The sequence below is a fragment of the Pelodiscus sinensis genome, chromosome 2 (assembly GCF_049634645.1).
Source record: "Pelodiscus sinensis isolate JC-2024 chromosome 2, ASM4963464v1, whole genome shotgun sequence".
Taxonomy (NCBI): domain Eukaryota; kingdom Metazoa; phylum Chordata; order Testudines; family Trionychidae; genus Pelodiscus; species Pelodiscus sinensis.
In genome coordinates this window covers 199409362-199434303 of record NC_134712.1, presented here as the reverse complement: position 1 = coordinate 199434303, position 24942 = coordinate 199409362, and the positions used below count along the sequence as shown (strand labels likewise).

General features: G+C 40.9%; 1 protein-coding gene across 3 annotated transcripts in view; it reads right to left on the bottom strand.

Moving 5' to 3' along the window:
• Positions 1-821: 821 nt before the first annotated feature.
• Positions 822-24942, bottom strand: part of HYCC1 (hyccin PI4KA lipid kinase complex subunit 1) — a 74797-nt gene continuing 50676 nt past the window's right edge. For 2 of the 3 annotated variants that reach the window (XM_075922215.1, XM_075922216.1), the window contains exons 8-11: positions 20106-20222; positions 19141-19228; positions 16385-16544; positions 822-8582 (exon numbers count right to left, since the gene is read on the bottom strand). In XM_075922215.1, coding sequence (XP_075778330.1) covers positions 8023-8582; positions 16385-16544; positions 19141-19228; positions 20106-20222 — 925 coding nt within the window. In that variant the 3' untranslated portion in view covers positions 822-8022. Of the gene's footprint in view, positions 8583-9480; positions 9777-16384; positions 16545-19140; positions 19229-20105; positions 20223-24942 lie in introns of all 3 variants that reach the window. The other variant, XM_075922217.1, reaches the window with a different exon arrangement.

Sequence of the window (24942 nt, the reverse complement as noted above, 5' to 3'; positions counted from 1 at the left end):
GAGCGGCGCTACTGGACCAACCCAGCAGCACCCCAACTGCTCTGCCCCAGGCATCCCCAAGTCAGCTGCTGCTGAAACTGACCAGCGCTGACTACAGGAAGCCCGAGGGAGAGTTGCTCTGCCCCGGGCTTCCTGGAATGAGCTGCTGATCAGTTTCAGCAGCAGCTGACTTGGGGACACTTGGGGTTAAGTTGATTCTGTATGTAAGTCGGAACTGGCAGTCAGTTTCAGCAGCGGCTGAATCTGGACGCCAGTTCCGACTTACATACAGATTCAACTTAAGAACAAACCTACAGTCCCTATCTTGTACGTAACCCGGGGACTGCCTGTATTATAGCTATCAGTTCTGGCAAAATGAGGACCTGAAATTTAGCACAGTTACAGCTCTACCAGTTATGAGCATACAGTAGGTAATAAATGTCAGTCCTATCATGTTGCAACTGGTGGAGATGAGTTGCCAGTAAAAATACAACCTAATTTTCCAAGTGAAGGCTAGGCTTACAAAATATTGCCACTGGTGACAAGCGTAGACACTTGTTGTCTAGTATGTTTATTTGCAGTGTAGATAAAACATGGCTATAGTAAATACCATATGCAGACCCTAGGGTATTGCATGTATGCCCCATGCTCTCTCATCATAGTAGCATAGTCAGTCCTATTCCAATTTTAGGAGTCTTTATTGACATATAAACATGAACAAGTGTTTTGAGAAGTATATTTTCACTACTCAAGATTTATTTCAACAAAATGCATCAATGAGGTAAAACTATGCTATGAAAAATGCAACTTGTTTATAAAATGTATACAACTTGAAAAACAAAAAAACTCCAGTGCGTTTATTCCAATGGCCAAAAATATTAAACACAGAATGCAAATTCATGGTTTATACTTAAGGAATATTAACTCTAGAGAACAATTAAAACATTTTACTACATAAAAAGTAAAACACTGCTTTTATGCATTACCAAAATACATGAAAGAAAAATAATCACAAACTATGCAAAACATGAAAAATATGAGAAAGTGTGGCACCCTCATTTAGACTGCAGCTTTCAAGTTAAGACAGAGAACACCTGTGAAGTGATGCAGCCATTCCATAGATTTGTGTTACTAAAAATATACATCTAGTCCATTGTTGCAATTTTTTAGAAATGGAGTTACAGATACAAAATCCAGTATGTTACACATCTATATACAGCATTTTAAACTTCAAAAATTAAACTTTGACTAAATACATAATTACTAAACTATAAACTTGTAAATTTATGTTAGTCGAAGCCTGGTTACCTCTAGAAATGCTTTTTTTAAGTTACATTTTCTAGTGGTATGAAATCCAATAACCTTTCATTAATGCCAATAATTTCTCAAGAAATCACTACAGATCCTATCTATACAAAGTGATTAGAATGTTTGCACAAAAAAGTGCCCTAGTTCTAGACAACAGAAAATAATAGTTCACTGTTAACTCTAGATAATCAAATACTTTGATGTTAGATTTTGCTGTTACTGCAGCACTAGAAACATTTCCCTTTGATATAATGAAATGAAATTCCAACCTAAGTAAGCATTAGCTACTTTTTTCTTTAGTACAACTTGTTTGAGTTTGTTGTTTTTAAATAAGATCTTTTTTCCCTTCTGTGCAAAGTTATATTAAATGGCAGTAACAATCTATTATTCATTCAAAATTAACTACCATTGTACAATACAAAATGCAATTTTACAACTACAGTAACATTTACTTAAAAAACCTTTAATATTCTCAATGCAAACTTGATTAGTATAAAATTTAAAAGTTTAAAAACTCTCAAAGTTCACTAATTAACACTGTCTAATTACAGTAAAAGTCTTGGAGGGTATTTGGACAGTCTCATACACGAAGCTAAACATACTTAAATCTTAAACTTTTCTGCAAATGTTTAAATACTTGTGGTTATAAAACAGTTGTTAAAGTAAAATTTCAGTATTGCCAGGACCTACGTTGTGGCAGTTACATAAAATGTACTCAATGAATAAACCGTATAGGTAGGCTTATAAAGACTTATGTACATAAAGCTGAATGTGTAAGTAGAAGCAGTAGCCCTTTAGTATTAAGAAATCTTTCCTTTAAATCACATTTACTTGAAAAAGGAATCATAAAAATGGAAACTAGGACAAATAACAAAGGATGAATATAGGCAAGCAACACGGGAATGCAGGGGCAAGATTAGAAAGGCAAAGGCACAAAATGAGATCAAACTAGCTACAGGCATAAAGGGAAACAAGAAGACCTTTTATAAATACATTAAAAGCAAGAGGAAGACCAAGGACAGTGCAGGCCCACTGCTTAGTGAGGAGGGAGAAGCAGTAACAGGAAACTTGGAAATGGCAGAGATGCTCAATGACTTCTTTGTTTCGGTCTTCACCGAGAAGTCTGGAGGTGTGCCTAACGTAGTGAATACAAGCTGAGAGAGGGTAAGTTTAGAAGATAGGATACACAAAGAACAAGTTAAAAATCACTTAGGAAAGTTAGATGTCAGCAAGTCACCAAGTCCTGATGAAATGCATCCCAGGATACTCAAGGAGCTGATAGAGGAGGTATCTGAGCCTTTAGCTATGATCTTTGAAAAATCATGGCAGACAGGGGAGATTCCAGAAGACTGGAAAAGGAAAAAATATTGTGCCCATCTATAAAAAGGGGAATAAGAACAACCCAGGAAACTACAGACCGGTCAGTTTAACATCTGTCCCAGGGAAGATAATGGAGCAGGTAATTAAGGAAATCACTTGGAAGGTAATAAAGTGATAGAGAATAGCCAGCATGGGTTTGTGAAGAACAAGTCATGCCAAACTAATCTGATGGCTTTCTTTGATAGGATAATGAGCCTTGTGGATAAGGGAGAAGCGGTAGATGTCATATACCTAGACTTTAGTAAGGCATTTGATACGGTCTCGCATGCTATTCTTATTGATAAACTAGGCAAATATAACTTAGATAGGGCCACGATAAGGTGGGTGCATAATTGGCTGGATAACCATAGTCAGAGAGTTGTTGTTAACAAGTGGAGTTCCTCAAGGGTCTGTTTTGGGACCCGTACTGTTCAATATCTTCATCAATGATGTAGATATTGGGATGGAGAGTACGCTTATTAAGTTTGCAGATGATACCAAACTGGGTGGGGTTGCAACTTCTTTGGAGGATAGGGACATAATTCAAAATGACCTTAGCAAGTTAGAGAAATGGTCAGAGGTAAACAGGATGAGGTTTAATAAAGAGAAATGCAAAGTGCTCCACTTAGGAAGGAACAATCAGTTCCATGCATACAAGATGGGAAGCGACTGTCTAGGAAGGAGCATGGCGGAAAGGGATCTAGGGGTCATAGTGGACCACAAGTTGAATATGAGTCAACAGTGTGATGCTGTTGCAAAAAAAAGCAAATATGATTCTAGGTTGTATCAACAGGTGTGTTGTAAGCAAAACTCGTGAAGTCATTCTGCCGCTCTACTCTGCACTAGTTAGGCCTCAGCTGGAGTAGTGTGTCCAGTTCTGGGCGCCACATTTCAAGAAAGATGTGGAGAAATTGGAAAGGGTACAGAGAAGAGCGACAAGAATGATTAAAGGTTTAGAGAACATGACCTATGAAGCCAGGCTTCATGAACTGGGCTTGTTTAGTTTGGAAAAAAGAAGATTATGGGGGGACATGATAGCGGTTTTCAAATATCTAAAAGGGTGTCACAAGGAGGAAGGAGAAAATTTGTTCCTCTTGGTTTCTGAGGACAGGACAAGGAGTAATGGGCTTAAAGTGCAGCAGGGGAGGTTTAGATTGGACATTAGGAAAAAATTCCTAACTGTCAGGGTGGTCAAATATTGGAATAAATTGCCAAGGGAGGTGGTGGAATCTCCCTCTCTGGAGATATTTAAGAACAGGTTAGATAGACATCTGTCAGGGATGGTGTAGACGGAGCTTGGTCCTGCCTTGAGGGTGGGGGGCTGGACTCGATGACCTCTCGAGGTCCCTTCCAGTCCTATTATTCTATGATTCTATGAAAACCATGAAACTTCACAAATTCTATTGTATAATATGATTTTATCATTTTTGTATTAACATTTATTTAAGCCCAGGAAGAAAAACAAACAGCCAAAGTTAGATTGATTAAATGTGTAAGATAGTATTTTTAAAAGGGTAAAATGGTTTTATCTGAACTGTAATTCTGAGAACTGTCAAGTGATAGCTCTGTAAACATTAAGTAAATTTAATACGTTTAAATACACTTTTAAAAAAAAGTTAATTCTGTTACTGTTTCAAAGTTAAATGTCCAGATCTTCCAGTACAGTAAAACTTTTTCTATCAATATTGAATCAAACAATTTTTTTTAAAAAATAAATTCCCTAAAAAAGAAACTACTTAAAATACTAGTTTGTTCTTACAGCTAATACATGCTTAATACTGTTGTGATAAAAAGTTTACTGAAATTATATATCTTAATTACTTAAATAAGCTATAGCTCAACTTAAAAGGTATAGTTCAAGTAAAAAATTTTAAAATTGTATTATCCTACAGCCTAGGAGATGAGAGGAAGGCTGTGTGTTCTGCTTAGTGAGAGCTAGGAAAGTATCTTGTGCAATACTAGTGGACATCCCTTCTTGACCTCTCAGGAGGAATTTCAAGTTATGTTAATGCAGAATGTCTATTATGTAGACATTACCTAATAATGGATTTTTTGGGGCCCTGGTATGCTCTAGGTTGGGGGGGGGGGGAAAAGGAGGGGTTCAGTGAGCAGGAGGAAGCTGCTGGGTAGTGGGCTGGGGGCAACGGCACAGGGGCTGGATGGGAGAGGGGGCACAGGAGTGGGCTGAGGGTGCAGGGTCTGGGCAGGAGGGGTTAGGGACATCTACCTGGCACAGCTCCTGGGGGACAGGGACACAGTTGTTTCTGTGTGGCTCTCTGTTCTACAGGGAAGTGCTCCCTGCAGACACTGCCCTTTCCTGCTCCCATTGGCTGCGATTCCCAGGAGCAATGGGGTGGGGGCAGTGTCTGCAGGGACCATGTCCATGCAGCATGAGGGATCACTTCTTCCTCCCTCCCACACAGGGCCTGCGGGCTTAATCCAATCCACAGCCTGCCTTCATCGAGCCCCCAAGGCTCAGTGCTTTCCCCCAGCTCCAGCTATGTGGAGAACCAGCACTGGCTTCTGCTGCTGAGGGGAAGAGGAGGAGGAAAGAAGGAGGCAAGCCCTGAGTCTCATGGACAGGATCAAGGCAAGCCATGGCAAGATTCAGCCCACAGGCTTCCCATCCCTGCTGTAGAGGCTATACACAGTGTACAATGAGAGCTTGTTTAAAATTTGTGTTTTAGTTTTCAATCAAATCTAGAATGGATTGCAGGGCAAAACTCAACGACAAGAATCTAAAAAAGCTTTAGTTCTGGCCCTTTGACATTTTTGGCTTATAAAGCAACCCCTCCACAAAGATTTGAATACTCATGAGTGGATATGCATTAGCCCTCCATTTTGCTTTCTCTACTTCCCCTGAGAAAAGATCAGAGTTGCACTATATAAAATGCTCCCTTGCTTTGTGAGGAGAGGTTATTGACAGCTTTTCTTCTCCAACTCTGCGTTCAGCTTACAATCAATATGCATTGTTAAAAGCTATAATCTCAGCTCATAAAACTCTTTTAAAATTACCACAGCACGCTTCTCAAACTGAGGTTTGTGAAACTCCAGGGGATCCATGGGCCCTGCTGATCAACTCCTCTCCATCCTTCCTTCTCCTCTTTGGACTAAGGCAGGCTCCCTACCTATCCAGGTTTCACATGGCTCCTGAAAGTGGACACCAGGTTCCTGTGGCTGCTAGATGCATGGGCAGCTAGGGAGGTTCCACATATTGTCCCCATCTAAGTGCCAGTTCCACAGCTCCCACTGACCAGGAACTGCAATCAATGGAAGCTGCAAGGGTAGTGACTGCAGCCATGAGGTCAGCCTGCATAGCTTCCTTGGCTGCCCAGGCACCTAGGGGCTGCAGGGACTTGATGGTCACCACCTGGGAGCTGTGTGGGGTAAGTGCTGCCAGAACTCCACTCACCCTCTCATACCCCATGCTAGCCCACAGCCCCCTCTGACACCCCAAACCCTCATCCCTGGTCCCACCCAGAGCCTGCATCCCCAGATGGAGCTCTCACCTCCCCTCCCACACCATAACACCCTGCCCCAGCTGGGTGAAAGTGAGTTAAGGTGTGGGAGAGAGAGCAACAGAAGGAGGGAGGATGGCCTGAGCGAGGGTGGGGCCTCAGAACAGATGTGCAGCATCAGTGAAGGGTTGGGGCAAAGAGTTCCCGAAAAACTGTAAATCAAAATGGGGGTTCTCAGGTTGTTAAAGTTTGAGAACCACTGCATTACCATAGTAACCTCAAAGTATTTGATATTTTGTATTTTCAAGCTAGCAAAATAATGGTAACTTAGTTACATGTTACAACAAACAAAAATTACAACATTAAGTTACAACATAAATGAAATTAGTCATTAATCACAGAATAATTTCCCTTTGTGCTTCCAAGATTAATTTTTACAGGTCCCTTTGTAATAGTCTCCTAACCTCATTTGAAAGCAAGCTTTATCTTTAAACACATTATTCCATTAAAATGATGTGCTTGATTCAATGCAACAGGTGTCAAGACCAGCATAATCATACTGATATTGTAATTATGAGCACATTTTCCATACAGTGATGAAAAATGCTGAGAATGACTTTCTAATTAGGAGCTTTGCACTTACTCCTGATGACTTGATAAAAAACTAGTGTCACTACATGTTCTGACAGAACACAGTAGCTTGGAGTGAGCAGGAGGGCAGTTTGTAATTCTGAATCCCACCACACCACAGAGGAAATGGAAAGAAAAAATTATTTACAGTCTCTTTCCTCAACAGCCTGACTATCCTGGCTCTTCAAGTGTGGTTATGGGCAAAAAGTGTGAGTAAACAGGTATTGCAATCAATGTAGGTAGGGGAACTTGCTGGAAGCTCTTCTAGCTCACTCATCAGAACGGATCATAGAATTCCAACTGAAAAATATTTACTACCAGTAGAAGTGTGAGCCATGAATAATAATAAAATCTTACCTTCCCGCCTTCACTTTAGTTAACAGGACTGATGAGAAATCCCCCCACCCCTTCTGAACTGAGCATATTTGGTAACTCACAGAATCAAACATGAAACCCAACATGTGCCATTTTTAGGAATCACTTTTCTGACTATTATGGTATTTTCATCACAGAAAACTCCAGTTCTAACAGAAGTTTGCTCTGCTATTGTATAACTTTTGGAGCCAAGTTTTCAACCAAGTGTTTACAGAAATACATCATACAAAAAATCAGTTTTCATATACTTACATAAATACGCAACTCAAGTGATACACAAACACATTGGCGTTCATGAGCTACGTAAAGCACACACAGACCTGGCCTACTGCTATGAAAGTTTCCATTTAATATAAAACACTGTAGCCCTATAACAAAGTACACCTCTCACATTAACACATCTTCTCTGGCATGGTCTGATGTTGTGATTTTATTGTATGGACCTATTGCAATATCATCCAAAATTTCATTCCTGAGTCACAAACCTCTGCTAATAGAAAACTTCAGTCACTGCTGCAAAGTAGTTACTGAACAGACACATCCTGAGAAAGAGGATCCCTTTGCTCTGGAGTCTATATTTTAGAACACACGCACACACGCACAGCATGGCCAAACACAGCCTGCCAATGATTGTTGTTAATTGTTTTCATAGGGGCATGTAAACAATAAGAAGTTGAAGTGTAAAGTCAAATGACCTAAGGGGGAAAAAACCCTGTAGGCTATTAATAACAGTTAAAACTTAATGCAAAATAATTAAAAATTATAATCTAGACACACTGTCAAATACAAGTCAAACTAACAATATCAAAATTTTGTGGGGTTAGATTTTAAAAAGGGAATATGGATAGCACAATGTATAACGCTATCAACAGAATCGTCAGATTCCTTTTTCATACTAGCAATTTGCCAGATATCAATCTGTTGACAGTGTTATGCTGATGCTAGGAGGTCGCTGCTGATTTGACTGTTTGTTTGAAATGGGAAGATCTATTCTTTCTACTCCATATATCAATTTTTCTTCCTGAAGACTACATGCTGAAAACCTATTTACTTCAGTACCATTTCCACCATTACGGTTATTTGAAACCGTGATACCGCTGACCTGCTCAAAGGATTTACTAAAAACAGTAGTGGTAGTTCTAGCTAAACTATGACTGCCAGGCTTAGGCAGCGACTGGCTCGTAGTTAATGTTAGTCTCTTTAAAGACAAAAGATCTAAATTCTCACTCATGGCTCTCTGAGTTTGTTTTCGAGAAAAATCTTCTTTGCAGGATTCCCCAAAAGTTTCTTTTTCTTTCCCCCCAGGTTTGCCTCCTCCAGACCTTCGTTGGCTCTTCCCTAAAAGGATCTTGTTGCTGGTGTTGTTGCTGTTTGATAAGGCAGATTGGCTTGTGCTAGAAGTAGCTCTAGAGTAAAACCCTTCATCAACCTCAGATACTTCTATCAGTTCTTCTGGAATTGCTAGATCATTATCTATGCAAAGGAACAAGAAAAGAGTTAATTAGGTGTTGTTCATATTGTAATTACCTCAAATGTACATAGACAGACTGCATTTTCAAACAAAAGCAACAAAGCAACAGAGTATGGATTAAAATAGAAAAAAATGTAGAACACTTACCTTATAGAACTATTACATTATATTGTAGAAAACATATAATTATGAATTAAAATGCATCAAGAAAAGCTGCATTTACTAAATCAAGAGGCATGCCTGCATAATTTCATTTTATAGCGATTTTGAAAAAAAGCACTATTATTCATGCAAAAGATTAGGAACAGGAAAGATACCATACAGAAAACTAAGAAGGTATAAATTCTATTATGTGCAAGTGATTCTACATACTAATTTCCAAAGCAAATTAATCATTAAGGTAGATTATCAATGCTAAAAAACACCCTTTATGGCTCCTGCAAGCTTAGAAAAACTAACAGTGTTTCAATTTTAGGACTGAAAGGTCACCTTCTGCATTAACTGTTTGCCATTATAACTAGGTTGGAAACTTAACACTGGAGTATGAATGTCTCAGCATCATGATGGTGTCTCAAATGGTATAATGAGGAAAAAACTGTATAGCATACTGAAAAACTTTTTGCGTAAGTTTGAAATAGTCAACTTTGTTTCCTTGACAACTTAATTTGTCAAATATGCAAAACAAGTTCAAAATGAAGAATAGGAACGCATCTTCGGTCAGTGTTGAGTCTCACAGTGTGGTTTCCCCAAGTTATTTAATGATCTGATGTAGCACAGACTCAAGAAATTGTGTGTGCAGTGCATGCATTTGTGTTTTTATTAAATGACAACATGCAAATATAGTAACTGCATACTGCAACTCTTCGAACATGCAGCAGTGACCTTTTCAATCAATGATACCTTAGAGTGCAGCTACAAAGTGCTCTGCTAAAACTGCACTCTGCCAGATGAGTTTATTCCATCTTCCATCATTTTTCTTACAGATTTTTGCCTCCTGATTTCTGGCATGACTTTGCTGTCAGTTCTAGTATCTGTAGCTGTTTCCTGCACACCCTGTACATGCTGAGAATCATTTTCTGTTAGTGCTCTGCATTTTTCCCCATTCCCGGTTCTCTCTCCAGCCACATTTGTGACACTAATCTCAGGTATGACAAAGTTTCCCATTTCAGGAGAATCATTACCAGTCTCTGGTTGTTCTAGAAATGAAGATGGATAAGAAAGAAAAAAATATGTCTAAAACAAAAACATAAAACAGAAACAGAATTGGACGGCTGAAGTGTTATGAATAAGCCAGATGTTTGCATATTAACTTTTGGTTAATTAGCAATATTAGTGAGGATGGTACTCCATTTTTTTAAATGGACAATCTCCCATGCTGTGCTATGCTCCCCTCCAATTGCCTTTGTCTTTCAGTGTTACATTCTTGAAAGATGCTCATGAAACATGTGCTTTTGAAAACTCAAAAATTAGATGTTATTTAGGCATCAACATTGGTTTCGGCTTGCTTTCCTTTCCTCCTCCCTCCCCCCTCACACACATTCACTTTATGGTCAGGTCAACATTACAGTCCTGTATCAGCTTAACTACATGGCTCAAATGTGTGAAAAATCTACACCCTTCAGTGACACAGTTATTGTGACTTAACCTTCTGCTCCCTGCCCAGACAGCAATAGGTCAACAGGAAAGCTCTCCAGGAAGACAAGCCTTAAGACAACCCGTATCAGCTGTACTAAGATGTAAAGAAAACTCTTTAAAACAAAAAACCAAAAAACAAAAAATGAAGAGTCTTAAGACATCTTAAGCACAAATTATTTGGGCATAAGCTTTCCTGGGTAAAAACCACTTAGATGCAGATACAGATACAGATTAAGACCATTACCCCTCCAGGGCTTTGTTTTTAAAGTTACCTTTACAACGATCTCTATGTTCTGAAGTTCTACCACACAGAAGCTGAGATTATGCATTCAATATGCATTGATACAGTACAAACTCTTGAATGTGGTTGAACTAGAACACCTGTATCATCAGAGCCAGATCAGCTCAGGTACGGTTAAACTACCACTTTATCTCTGCATTCTTTTTAGGGATTTTCAACTGGCACAAATCTGCACACTTAGAAAAACTTTCAAACACATCAACTTAAAATTCACTTAAGCTTTATGTAAAATCTGCAAACATATCAACAGGTAATATCTGCAAACATAAGTTCCTCTTGAGGCATAAGGAATTTATGCAAAATGAAAACATCCACACTGCTTGTTTTTGCGCAAAAACGCCTTGCTAAAAACAGATTGGAAGAGATTATGCAAATGAAGCATGAAAAAATGCTAATCAGCACTTCATTTGCATTGCCTCTGCTGGCAAAAACCTGTAGTGTAGACATAGCCTTAGTGCAGTGGTGCCATGGTGCCCGCAGGGGCATTTGTGTGCGCCTGCCAAGTGCTCAAGGCTGGCCCCGTCCTGGGCGCATGAGCGGTGCCGGACCCAGCCACGCTGCACATATGTGGTGCCAGCCCCAGGCGCATGGGGAGCGCTGGTCCCGGGCGCGCGGTGCATGGGGAGCGCCAGTCCTGGGGGCGCGGCAAATTGGCCGCCCTGGCCCCAGGCACGTGGCAAATTGGCCGCCTCACCCCCAGGCACACAGCTATGGGGGGCGCCGGCCCTGGGCACACGGCTGTGGGGGGGTGCCAGCCCCAGGCTTGCAGCAAATGGGCGGCCCTGCCCATGGCCATGCAGCGCATGGGGTTACTGGCCCCAGGCACGTAGCTCATGGGGGTATGGCATACGTGCGGCCCTGCCCCCGGGTGCGCGAATGTCTCCACTCTCTGGCGCCCGGCAGGCAAACAGCTCCAGCCCCTGGCGCCCAGCGGCTCCAAATGGTTGCGGACCACTGCCTTAGATTATCCACATTACACTCACGTGAGACCTATCTATCTTAAGTACTAGCCCATTATCTCAATACAGAATCAAAAGGAGAAAATAGGCTATAAGGGAGAAATAGTTTGTTGCAATGCTGGAAAATGATAGAAACAAGCTGAGGCAAAAGTGATTATCTTAGTTTCAAGATACTGTAACTTGACTGATGGAAGTGGAGGGAAGGAAAGGAAAGAAAACAATATGAAACCCGCAGCAAAATGAGTGGGCCATTATTTAAAAAGCATTTTGAGCACACTTTGATATTCCAAGTAATGGTGCCCCCCGCACCCAAAAAAAGTGATTGCTGCAGTTCTTAAAACCATATACATGATAGTACCATTGAACTGAAAAAAAAAAGTGTTATTTTTCTGCAGCAAAAAGGGACAGGAAGCTCTCCAAAGCCTAAAGTGTAACTAGGACATAAGAGCGAGTAATGAATTTTGACAAAAGAATTTTTCAGTAGAAGATACCAATTTGTTAAATAAAATTTTTTCATAGGAACTCATGACTTTCTGTGACCATCATTGGCTAAAGGTTTCTCAGGTCCTGCATGGATATTTTGGGAGGGAGAAAAAGAAACCCTACCTAGAACAGCCAATACTCCAGTGGTTAGGGAAATCACCTAGGATGAGGACAATTCCTGATGCAGAGCATGGACTAGAACTTTCACTTATCACATCCAAAGTGAGTGCCCTAAAGAGTCCTGGGGCTCCAGTTTTATTATACAGGCAGTCCCCGAGTTACGCGGATCCGACTTATGTCAGATCCGCAGTTACGAACGGGGATTTTTCTCGCCCCGGAGGACTGAAGCGGCGGGACGCCTGGTCCCACCGCCCGCCTCCTCCGGGGCGAGAAAAGCTGCTCCCCGTCTCCTTGAACTCAGCCCCTTCTGTCTGCTGATTACTGCCAGTAGAAGGGTTACACTTGGATGCTCCAAGAAGTTTGTAAAGACTGCAGGAACTGTTGCTTTAAGATTCGTGTCCAAGACCTGAACCATATGATCTGCACAACGAGTTTGTTTACATCAAATCTGAGAATGTATTAAGCAAGTCTTTCCTCCACCCCTACCCAGAAAAGTACTCCTCGACCCCGCAGAAAAAGCATCAGCTGTAAGCTTGAGGATTTTTTCCTCACTCTATTTCACATTTAATGGTTTGTTAAAATAGCCTGCCAACCTGGATTTAAGATTCAGTAATAAATTCCTGCTGTTAAATTGTGAGGGTTTGACAGAATTTTTATAAATACAATTTTGGAAGTGAGGTTGATTAAAAAAAATGGTATAATGTGCATAACCTCTTCCATATATAACCTCAAAAATCTAGTCAGTCATTGAGCAGACATTGCACATTCACATTTGATACACTGAAATGAGAGATGTCTAGTGACAGGATGTTTAGGGACACAATCATTTTTAGGTGAAAAATTTTGGCTACCCAATTTTTTTCCAGCAGAGTAATTTTTCCCATTAAGCACCATCCAAGGTCTTATCAAATGGAATCTTAATAAGAACTTATTTTTCTCCCTAATAATAAAAGCCCCTTATTTTTCTTCCATCATTCCTTGCTTGGGTCACACTAGTTGCTTAGAATGAGATTATTATAATACTTCTCTCTCTATTAACTGTCACACCATCTCTTCATAAGTGAATAGCTTTTTCTATGTTTTATGGGAGTCTTGTTTCTCTACTAACACTATCAAACCTCTTGTCTTACTGTTATCTGCAGCAAATAGTCCCACCCAATGTATCTCGAACTTCGCCATCTGCCTGAAGCATGATCCCTGCAAGAAGGCAATATCAAAGTATGATTTTGGTAAAGACTGCAATACCTTTATCTTTGCTGGATAGTCAGCAGTTTTAAAATGCATGAAATAAGACTAGTTGATATGAGCCTCATTATAATCCATGTTTTTATTCTGAATTATCAAAATAATAAAGAGTAGAATACAACAGTAGATATTTAAATTTGCCTTCAATTTCTCTCAGAAAGAAGCAACAACAGATCCACTGTCTTTGCTCTATACTTCCTTGCAGTCCTTTTTTATTTATTTATTTTTTAAACAAATAAAAGTGCCAGTACTCCAGGGTAAAAGTTGTTGAGCTCTGACTGGAGGGAGGTGCCAGTACTGCGTCTGGAGGTGCCGGTATCGCATACCAGGCAGTACCGTCACCAAAAAAAAAAAAAAAAGGCACTGCTTTCCTGTATCAGTGAGTTTGAGTTACCAACACCAAAGTCACACAAAAGAGGAAGATTAAAGACAGAGTGACAATTTGCAAGACCATACTCAGAGATGGTTTCTTGATTAAAAAGGTTGAGCCACCATTTGCTTAAGGAGACTGACAAGTCCAGGGAGCATCATATCCTACCTTACTTTCTTCTGATCGTTAGAGTGGGCTAGTACCATTTCTCATGCTGTAAACTGAAATACTCCCTTGCACTCCCATTATTTCAGTTAGTAATAACCATTGGAACTTATCCAGGTTCTTATCACCTCTAGCACTACCTCTGACCCATAAACAACCATTTCTCAGGACCTCTGTACTCAACCTGTTTTCTTTGATACTTTTACATTTTTCATGAAGAGACTGAAGTAAATAGTAACATGGTGACAAGTAGACATTGTGTGTCAAGGTAAACAAGAGTTCTCTATATTGAATTTTGCTTTTAAAACAAACATCTACAGAAGTGGATATTATAATTAAAAAAAATCAGAACTTATCCTAGACCACTAGGACATTTGCCATTTTTAAAATAGTCTTGTAGTCCTTTTGTTGCTAATTATACTGCCTATGTAATAGTGATGCCCATCAAACTAATACCTATACCCAGCCCATCCCAAAACTGTCAAAATATCAATTAAAGATAAAGAATGGACATATTATATTTGAGTCAGTATTAATGATCTCCAGCTACTCTGAACCCAAGGTGGGTGTTACCAGGCCTTAGGCACAGCAAGTGATTGAGAGAACTGATTTGTGCTGGATTTGCTCTTCCTTCTGAGATGGGAGAAGTGGAGTGCTGATAATAGACTACAGGCAGTCCCCGAGTTACGCGGATCCTACTTACGTCGGATCCGCAGTTACGAACGGGGCCGTTCCTCTCCCTGGTCTCCAGCAGACCAGGGAGAGGAAGCAAAGCGGCGGAACACGTGGGCAGCGGACAGGGTTGTCCGCTGCCCACGCGCTCCGAGGCTTGGCTCTGCTTTGCCCCCCCCCCCCGGTCTGCAGACCAGGGGGACGGGGGGGAGGACGGGGGGGCGCAAAGCAGAGCCAAGCCACGGAGCGCCCGGCCAGCTGACAGCCCAGACGCGTCTGGGCTGTCTGCTGCCCGCGTGTTCCGCCGCTTTGCTCCCCGTCCCCCTGGTCTGCAGACCAGGGGTACGGGGAGCAAAGCAGAGCAAAGGCACGGAGCCCGAGGGCAGCAGGACAGCCACGGCACGTCTGGGCTGTCCCGCTGCCCCCGTGCTCCGTGGCTTTGCTCCGGACACCTGTGGTACAGCAGCTGGGGCGCTGCCAGTTGGTCCCGTAGCGCCGCTCTGGGCGCTACGGGACCAACCGGGCAGCACCCCAGCTGTTCTGCCCCAGGCGTCCTGATTCAGCCACTGCTGGTCAGATTCAGCAGCGGCTGAATCAGGACGCCTGGGGCAGAGCAGCTTGGGTGCTGCTGGGTTGGTCCAGTAGCGCCGAGGAGCGGCGGCGCTACTGGACCAACCCAGCAGCACCCCAGCTGCTCTGCTCCTGGCGTCCCCAAGTCAGCCGCTGCTGAAACTGACCAGTGGCTGACTACAGGAAGCCCCTGCCCCGGGCTTCCTGGAATCAGCCACTGATCAGTTTCAGCAGCTGCTGACTTGGGGATGCCTGGGGTTCTTAAGTTGAATCTGTATGTAAGTCAGAACTGGCATCCAGATTCAGCCGCTGTTGAAACTGATCAGTTTCAGCAGCGGCTGAATCTGGACGCCAGTTCAGACTTACATACAGATTCAACTTAAGAACAAACCTACAGTCCCTATCTTGTACGTAACCCGGGGACTGCCTGTACTGAAAAAAAGAGATACCTTAACGTGCAGTTTTCTATCAGCCCAGTCTAGGACTCAGAATACCTCTAATTAAGTATTTTTTAGCCTCTATTCTTCCACGATGAAAATTAATATAATTGTAACATGACCATCTTCTTCCACTTTACACTGTTCCTAGTTTCATTTCAACATTTTACATAAAAGGTTCTATGGAAAACACATTACCTGCCTTAAATTACTTTAGTTATTGCAATTAATAATTGCTGCATTTTGGACACAAATATGGGACAATTGTAGACACTTGCTATACTAATGCTTCCTGTTAAACAAATGCTATGTGTAACTTCTTTAGTTAACAGATTCATGAATGCTGTACAATCCTATATTTTAAATAAAAAACAAAAAATTTAAAGAACTGAACAGCTGAGGAGAGAAAAATAAAATATTCACCCAGAGCTCCGGCAAAGAGATTTTTATTCCCAGTTAGGAAAAAGGAATCAGTACTTAATCTGTTACTGGCAATTACATCTCAGTATATAATTGCTAAGCATCAACTGCTCAATAGCACAATGGCTCAAGTGTCCATTGGGGCAATAGTCTGTACTTAGGCAAATTTAGAATACAGACCCCAAGTGTGCTAAGGCTGCTCTGTTTACACTCAATCTTTCTCTGAACATCCATGATGTTGGATTTTTAAAGAGACTAGCATATAACAGTTTTTATTCACTAACCAGAGACATTATGGTGAAGATTAAAATTATATGGAAGATGTGTGGTGTCTAAATCCCTTGCATTACTCTAAGAATTTCATTTTTAATAAAATATAGTTCTAATAAAAAAGCATAGCATTTAATGTATACAGTGTATTTCTTACCACGTCTCTTCCATCTATGCCCCCGGATGGACATGCTAGTGACAGCATTCCTTGATATTCTTGATGAAGTAGGTGTAATTTCAACCTGAATGCATCTTGTACCTTCTTTACTAGATTTCATGGCACCTTGAGGCAGTGAGGCCTTTATTGCATTAGCAACCTAGAGAGGAAAAGTGTGAGTGAAGTTCTTACCAAGATTTGGATTCTAACAGAAGTACTGTAGGCAGTAATTCAAATATTTCACTGCTCTGGAAAAATATAATAATCACATGCAATCTGAGAGCAGATATGATCATATGGTTCACAGTATGTTTCAAAGACCAGACAAAAATGAGTTTGCAATTATGCCTTTGTCAGGTAAAGCATCTCAAAAGGTAGCCATGTTAGTCTGTAACTGTAAAAACAACTAGCAGTTCTGTGGCACCTTAGAGACTACAAATTTATTAGATCATAAGCTTTTGTGGGAAAAACCCACTTCATCAGATGAGTTGGAGTGGATATTATACAGTCTGGGGTATATAAGAACATAAGAATGGCAATACTGGGTCACACCAACCGTTCATTCAGTCCAGTATCCTCTCTGAGGATAGTGGCCAATACCAGATGCCCCAGAGGGAGGGAACACAACAGGTAATCATCACATGATCCCTCCCCTGTCACCGCCCTCCAGAGAAACAGAGGTTAGGAACACCATTGCTACCCATCCTGGCTAATAGCCATTGATGAACCTAACCTCCATGAATCTATCTAGCTCTTTTCTGGACCCTGTTAAAAGTTCTAGCCTTCACCACATCCTCTGGCCAGGAGTTCTAGAGGTTGACTGTGCACTGAGTGAAGTAAAACTTCCTTTTGTTTTAAATCTGCTACCTATTACTTTCATTTGGTGACCCCTAGTTCTTATATTGTGGGAATAAGTAAATAACTTTTCCTTATTCAATTTTCCACATCCGTCATGATTTTATAGACCTCTATCATATCCTCACTTAGTCTCCTCTTTTCTAAGCTGAAAAGTCCAAGTCTTTTTTAGTCTCTCTTCAGATGGGACCCATTCCAAATCCCTAATAACTTTTGTTGCCCTTTTCTGAACCTTTTCCAGTACCAGAGGAATTTGCCAGTCAATTGTAGAACCAGCATTAAGTAAGTCAGAGTGTCCTGTTCATAGCAGCCTCCCTGACTTAATTATCTTCATTAACACTGGTCCTACAATTGATGGGTAACTTCCTTTGCTGCTATATACTCTGTAATTTCTACTCCAACTCATCTGATGAAGAAGGTTTTATCCACAAAAGCTCACGACCTAAAAATATGCTTGTCACTAAGCCCTGGTCTACACTAGGGCCTTATTCCGAAATAACCCCTCAGAGGTCAAATTTATAAGTGGTGTGTCCACTCTACCAAACCCATTATTTTGAAATAATGGGCCATGGAATTCAAACTCTGTACTACTGCTTTTCACGAGGAGTAACACTAATTCTGAAGCAAAATGCAGGACTATGTAGCACTTTAAAGACTAACAAGATGGTTTATTAGATGATGAGCTTTCGTGGGCCAGACCCAATAGTGATCTGAGGAAGTGGGTCTGGCCCACGAAAGCTCATCATCTAATAAACCATCTTGTTAGTCTTTAAAATGCTACATAGTCCTGCATTTTGCTTCAGCTACACCAGACTAACACGGCTACATTTCTATTACTAATTCTGAAATAATCATTTTGAAGTAAAAGTAGTAAAGATGCTCCAGTGCTGCTAATTCAGACTTATTGGTCTCCAGGAGGCCTCCTGCAGCTCCCCAAAGTGCTTCCTGGGGCTCTAAGTCCAAGACAGCGTGTCCACATTAACGGAGCCTGCCTCGGACTAATTTTGATGCTTCCCCATAGTGAGGGCACACTAGTTCAAATTTGTTAAATTGGGAGTTCTTAAATCAAATTTAGTAATTTCAAAATAATTTCCTAGTGTAGACATGGCCTAAGATGCCAGAGGACTGCTCACAGTTTTTATGTCAGATAGTTTGAAGTCTAACTAAAATCAAGCAACCTGTAAAATGCTTTAAACAGCTGTTTTGATGGCAGTCTCCATTTAAAACCATGACTACTTGCACATTGCTCATGATGCACAAATTAAAAATATTTTTGGGGGAGGGAAAAGCGTAAAAAAGTACATGCTTCCAAACATAATTAGCACATGTAAGATACAGATGACTCCTTGTGAACTTATGTTTCATTATAATGCTGCAGCACCAGCACCATTTACAGCATGGCTACTCAAGACTCAGCCTGTGGGCCACATGTGGCCTGCAGCTCGTTTGTTTGCAGCCCGCGGTGCAAGTTGGGTTTCGTGGGGCTCGAGACATGGCCCACGGGTGTGAGCCAAAACAATAAAGCAGTCAGTCAGTGGTCTTCTGTTGATATGCGTTTTAGTAGTTAAATTCCTGGACTGTCTTTGCTCATTAATACTGCTGCCGTAAGGGTAAAAATCGGGTAAATATTGCATTTATTAATATCAGCAAAACTGACTTGAATGGGGCATGCATATTGTGTAGTCTTGCCTTAATCTTTGTATTCATGCCTGTCAGTGTGAAAGAAGCTATGTGCATATATATTTGCATGTATATGCAACCACACATAAGTTGCGGCCCTCGGCATGAGCTGAGAGTATCATTGTGGCTCCCAGGGCTTCCAAAGTTGAGCAGCCCTGATTTAGAGTTTAGTAACTCTGTATCTAGATTTATAAAAGAAAAATCCCAGATGTAATACTGACCAGCAGTGGTTCTGGATACAACTCCAGCTGAGCTCTATATAAAATGTCATCCATTGCTTTACGAGCTAGATCCCATTCTCCGTTATAACTAGAAAAATCATATTTAAGTAGGATTACCAAGTTTTATAAACTGCATCCACATTTTTATCTAAAGTAATAGCTAAGTGTCTCTCCTAGATCACATTACTTTCAAACAACATCAACAATATCCTTATTCAGAAATCAGTACAAGTGAACCACTAAACTTACTATTAATAAGAACAAATAGTACAAACAGTTTTGACTTTAATTAAAGAAAAAATGCAAGTTTAAAATCAGTTGGTTTATAATCAAACAACTTAACGTTCTTGAGTGGTTTAATTTTAGATATCAGAGGTAGCCATGTTAGTCTGTTTCAGCAAGAACAAGGAGCCATAAGACTCCCTGTTAATTTTAGGTAAATACTGAACAAGTTATGAAATTTCAATAGAGTTGTATAGCTAGCATGCTGCCTGCTATTTCATATTTTGAATATTTACTCACGCTGTGAGCAAGTCTATGGGAGCAATTATTTCAGTTAATACAATATCAAAATTCAGTTAATTTACCTACAGCCATTAGATAAGAGTGTTGAAGATAAGCAATAATGTGAGTATGGCAAGAAAAAATTAAGATAGCAATGAGTTTTCCAAAACTGGAGTCACATTTGTCATTTCTCAGCACAAACATGTATGTGAGCAACAATGGATATGGGATGAATAGATATAGTAGTTGCAAAAAAATGGCTATTAAAAAGACTTCGATATTAGTTAAATCTACCCAATAGATTTTTCCCTCAAGCTTCATTGCAACTTAGAGAATTATCCCATTAAGAGAATATAATTCTACTAATCGTGAATTAGAAGTATGTTCAACAGGTATGAAATGACATCTGTGCTAAAGGGAGTATGCAAAATTAAGATTTCATAGGTGTATGGTAAACTTACAAGGCATAATAAATCCCAGTCAGCATTTGCACCATGAATTCAGAAGAAACTGGAATTCTACTATTTACGCCTTTGTATTTCCTTACTTGTTGCCGAGGATATCCACAGACACAGATCCTAGAGAAATCATGCATTTGGCATTAGTACAACTGTTAATTTAGATGAATACATATCTAAAATTCTGTAAAACGAAGTTTACCATAAGTCATAGCCAGAAATGGAAGCCACAAAGTGAATCCATCGAGCAACCAATTTTTCAGAACCACATAACTTATGTATTCATTTAAAAAAGTGTACAAAATAAAAGTTTTCAAAATGCCCTCTCCTAGTAGATGAGTCCTTCTTACTTCATTACACAAAAATGACTTAAGTCAATTATACTAAAAGCATATGGCAAACAAAATAATAAGTATCAGATTACTCATGTTTCTATACTTTTCAAACACACACATACTAGTGAACCTACCATATGTTGCTCCCCATACAATGAAATTATCTTTGCCAGTATTACAGCATGTAATGTGCTCTAAATTCATAGAGATTCTAAAATGATAAAAATATTTTCTGCTTTGATGAAACTTTTACATTAAATTCCATCATCCTGTAATGTTTATTGTTTTTAGATCAAAAATGGCAAACTTGACAGTAAACTTCTAAATATACATAAATAGATTTGAAAAGGCTTTTTTCCAAAGTCTAAACTGGAAGATAATGACATTTAATTGCAGTATTTTAATTAAGTTATGTTATTACATCTTCCTCAAGATGGAAACTGGAAGATAAAGATCAGAAACTAATTCTGAATTGTTATCTTCTGTACATTTTAGAAATGTGTGACTAAGTCTGTGAGCCTGTTTGTTCAAGAACTACTTCTAAATAGTAAGAGCTAGGAACACCAAATTGGCGTGCAGGTTCCTCTTATCATAACTTAAAGCAAGGTCTGGGTTTGGTTGTGCCAGGGAAGTGGGATGTGCCTGGAATCAGATTGTTTTCCATCACATGGAAAGGAAGGGGGCTGATCAGAGGGACAGCTATATTGCAGAGTGACCACAGGGGGGCCTCTGCACCAGCAAAACAGTGGCCAGCTTGGCCAGGGGCTGGCCAACGTGACAGCAGACAGGGTAAGTAAGTGACCCCCTGCCTCAAACCTCTGCTCCTCCCTTCCTTGGCCGTAGCGCTGCCAGCCACCAGCCCTGCTACCATCTCCCAATAGAGAGAAGCCGCCATTGAGGCAGTACCACCCTCACCACCATGGGTGGTCCTCATAAGCTCCCCTTCACTCAGCTGCCTGCCCTGAACCCCTTCACCCTGATTCCTGCATACCCCCCTGCCCTGAGCCTTCCATAACTTGCCCTGACTCCTGCACCCCCATCAATTACCCTCAGCCCTCCACACCTCTCATCCCCTACCCTGAATCCTCTGCCAAATTCTGCATCTCCCCACCCTGAGTCCTTCTGCCATCCCAGCCCTCTGCAATGAGCCCCACCCACCTCCACTGCCTACCCTGAGCCTTCCCCACATCTTCCAGCCCTCTACCCTGACTACTGCACTCTCCCACCCTCTACCCTGAGCCCCCACAAGGACCCAGGCAATGCTGGGTAAATCCTCTAGTAATGAAACACTTAGGAGACACTTTATCCTTGTAGCACTCCTCTGGTTTCTGTTTGCAATTTATAGTAACTAGTACATCCATCTGGCCTTTTCTGCCACAAGCATGAGAAATGAATTAGACTGAGTGCAAAGATCTTCTACTGAATAGTGTCTACATGTGTCAATGTTCTTCATCTATGTTTTAATGTTTGACTTGCTGTACATGTCTGGACATATCATTTCATCTCTCTGGGACTCATTCTGCCCCCAGCCTTTGTCATGTCTATCTGAATGTGACTGGGTTTGAGGAGCTATGCCATACAACTATTGATTATTTCTCCTCAATCCCTTGAATCTTTTTGCTACATCTCCACATTTTTTCTTATTTCTTAGAACGCCATCCCATCTTTACTAATCCTTATCCTTTGGGCATCGATGTCTTCCTCTTGTGTTATAATTTTTTCCAGGTTTACATAAAAATAATTCTGGCATCAGGCTCCCAAACACGGTCCGTGAATATCCAAACACATAAAGCAGATATCCACAGATTTGCAGGATTCTAGATATAAAATTTGCATTTACATTCATCCACAAGCCACAAGGATGATTTGCAGACATCTGGGCTTTAATTGTGTGGTAGGAATGGCAGCACACCAAATGAATTTTTATAGGCCTCCTACAAATCTGAAGACGTTTCTTGATGGTTTTGTTGAAAGCATGACTTAGTTGGGCAATGAAGCTTATTTTACATTCAGTAATCCTCAAGTATGTGTTCTCATGCCCTAAGTCTGTGTCTAGAGTGGCAATTATGAGTGTTCATTTTGATCTATAAGGAATATGAGAAACATCTGGATTCAGAGTTATATTTGGATTTTATGGGATTTAACAGATAATCAATGAAGGGAAATGCACAGAATGTGAACTCATAAATTAAACTGCATTTCTGAGTAAAGCAAACATTCTTGAGTTTTATTTCATGCTTTACAACAGTGGTTGCCAACCTTTTTGATTCTGGGGACTGGCAAACCCATTCGCAAACTTTTGGTGGACCAGTAACGTTTGCATATTTGTGTATTCATTATGCAAACTATGAATATGCAAATATGTAAATAAAGGTTACCAGTCCACCAAAGCCGAGCCCCCGGTGCCAACACTAACCTCTAGAGACCCCCACTACCCCCGAGTCCCCTGCACCCTACCCCCCCTCCCTAGCACCAGCCCTCCCTCCCATCCAAAACACATCAGTGGCAGTCCCTGAGCCCTACAGCCTCCCCCCCCCCAGACTGCCTAGTATTAGCCTCCTATTTCCAGAGCCCACTGCAAATATCCCCCCCAAAACTCCCCCAATGCCAGCCCCCAATTTTAACCCCATCCCCAGAGCCCCCCAGTGCTAGCCCCACTCTCACAGGCCCCCCTACTACTAGCTCAGCCTCCAGAGTCCCCCAGCATTAGCTCCACACCCTTCACCTAGCCCTGTACTGCTGCCTGTGTGGCAGCAGCTCTGAGAGCCGGGTCTGGGGTACACCACCTAGCGCCTCCACTGCAGCCGTGGCTGTTGGGAGAGGCGTGCCCTGCCCTGCCTCTCAGTCAGCCATTGTCAAGAAGGGCAGGGTCTCCTCCCACAATAGCCTTAGATCAGTCTGGGGCTTGAAGGATTAGATTTTATGGAAAATATGACAATGTTCTGCCACACTGGCTAGAAAAAACCTTATATCAAGTCACTCCTAGAACATCTGTTTACCTCGGACCTCCTTGCTTGTGTGTTTGTCCATACACAATCTTGAAGTTACTCTCAAAATTCCACATTTCCCCAAGCTCAGCAGCAGACTATTTTAATCAAACCACTGAACTTTGGATGCTTCCTGCTCTCCAGGTTGCAAGTAATTCACAGAAGTTTTTTATTGGGCCCTTTTATTTAAAGCTACAAAGCCTTCACTTGTTGAAAAGGATGGAACAGTGCAACAAATAAAGTTAGTTTAAAATGAAATCCTCCATCAGATCCTTGACTGCCAGAATATATCACCCCAGTGGTCTACTGCTGTTGGGGCTCATGCGTGAAATAGGTTTTAAGTGTTTTAATTCTGGACAGCCTTCTGTGAATGGTCTGGATCTTCTATTCCAATCTAGTCTACTTCTCTTGAGCTCCAATTTTGGTATCTCTGCCCTGTCAACAAGCTCCAGTATTTTTGAATGGAGATACATTCAATGTCTCACCAATGAGAAGGGTCTTTTTAATCTTTTTAAAAGCCTCACCAAATATATTTTTTTGAAATAAGAAAGCTGGATGATTGGTTTTAGAGGACAGTTCTGTGCAATTTTGATTTATTCGATAGGAGTGTCCATTGTTCCTCCTGATTTGCTTCCTTCCCTTCACTGATACCAGAGGATGTTGTGAAAGCCAAGACTTTAATAGGGTTCAAAAAAGAACTTTAAAAATTCAGGAAGGATAATTCCATCAATGGCTATTACTCATGATGGGCAAGGATAGTGTGCCTATCTTCTGTTTGTTAGAAGATGGGAATGGGCAACATGGGATGAATCACTTGATTATCTGTTCTGTTCTTTCCTTCTGGGGCATTTGGCATTGGTCACTGTCAGAAGACCAGACACTGGGCTAGACAAACTTTTGGTCTGAGCAAGCCTGGCAATTCTTATATTCCTCCTTTTATAGTTCAGGTAGCCAGCATCTTTAATATTTGGTTGCATGAAATTCTGGTTACGGGGCAAATACCAGCCTGTGCTCTTACAGGTGTCAGGCTAGACAGTTGCACAGGAGATAATGAATTCACAGACTGAGAATTTATGAGATGTCACCAACCCTCTGAGGCCTAAGACATGTTTGCTCAGGTCCCTCTCTGCCATCGAGAGTACTGACATGACATTTAAAGAGATCAAGTTGAAAGCCATCGAGTCTCATATATATAGAAGATGATGATACAAGACTTCTAGCTGATCTGGAAACTTATGCTTGCTTGCTTTTCTTCATTACTTTTCCTAGAGTCTAATGCTTTTATTACGGTGGGAAAATAACCAGAAATTTGATCTGATTTTAAGTTACGCCCATTTTTTTAAAAGGTGCATTAGATTGAAAACAGGAATTGGTGATGTATTGTAATTGCTAAAAGGGTTCCTGATCTAGCTATCTAAATAATGCCAATGACTCAGAACTCTAAATAGGTATTCTAGACCAAAAGATATTTTTTTTTTGTTTTTTTTAAAGAAAATAACAGCTGAAATGGAAAAAGGG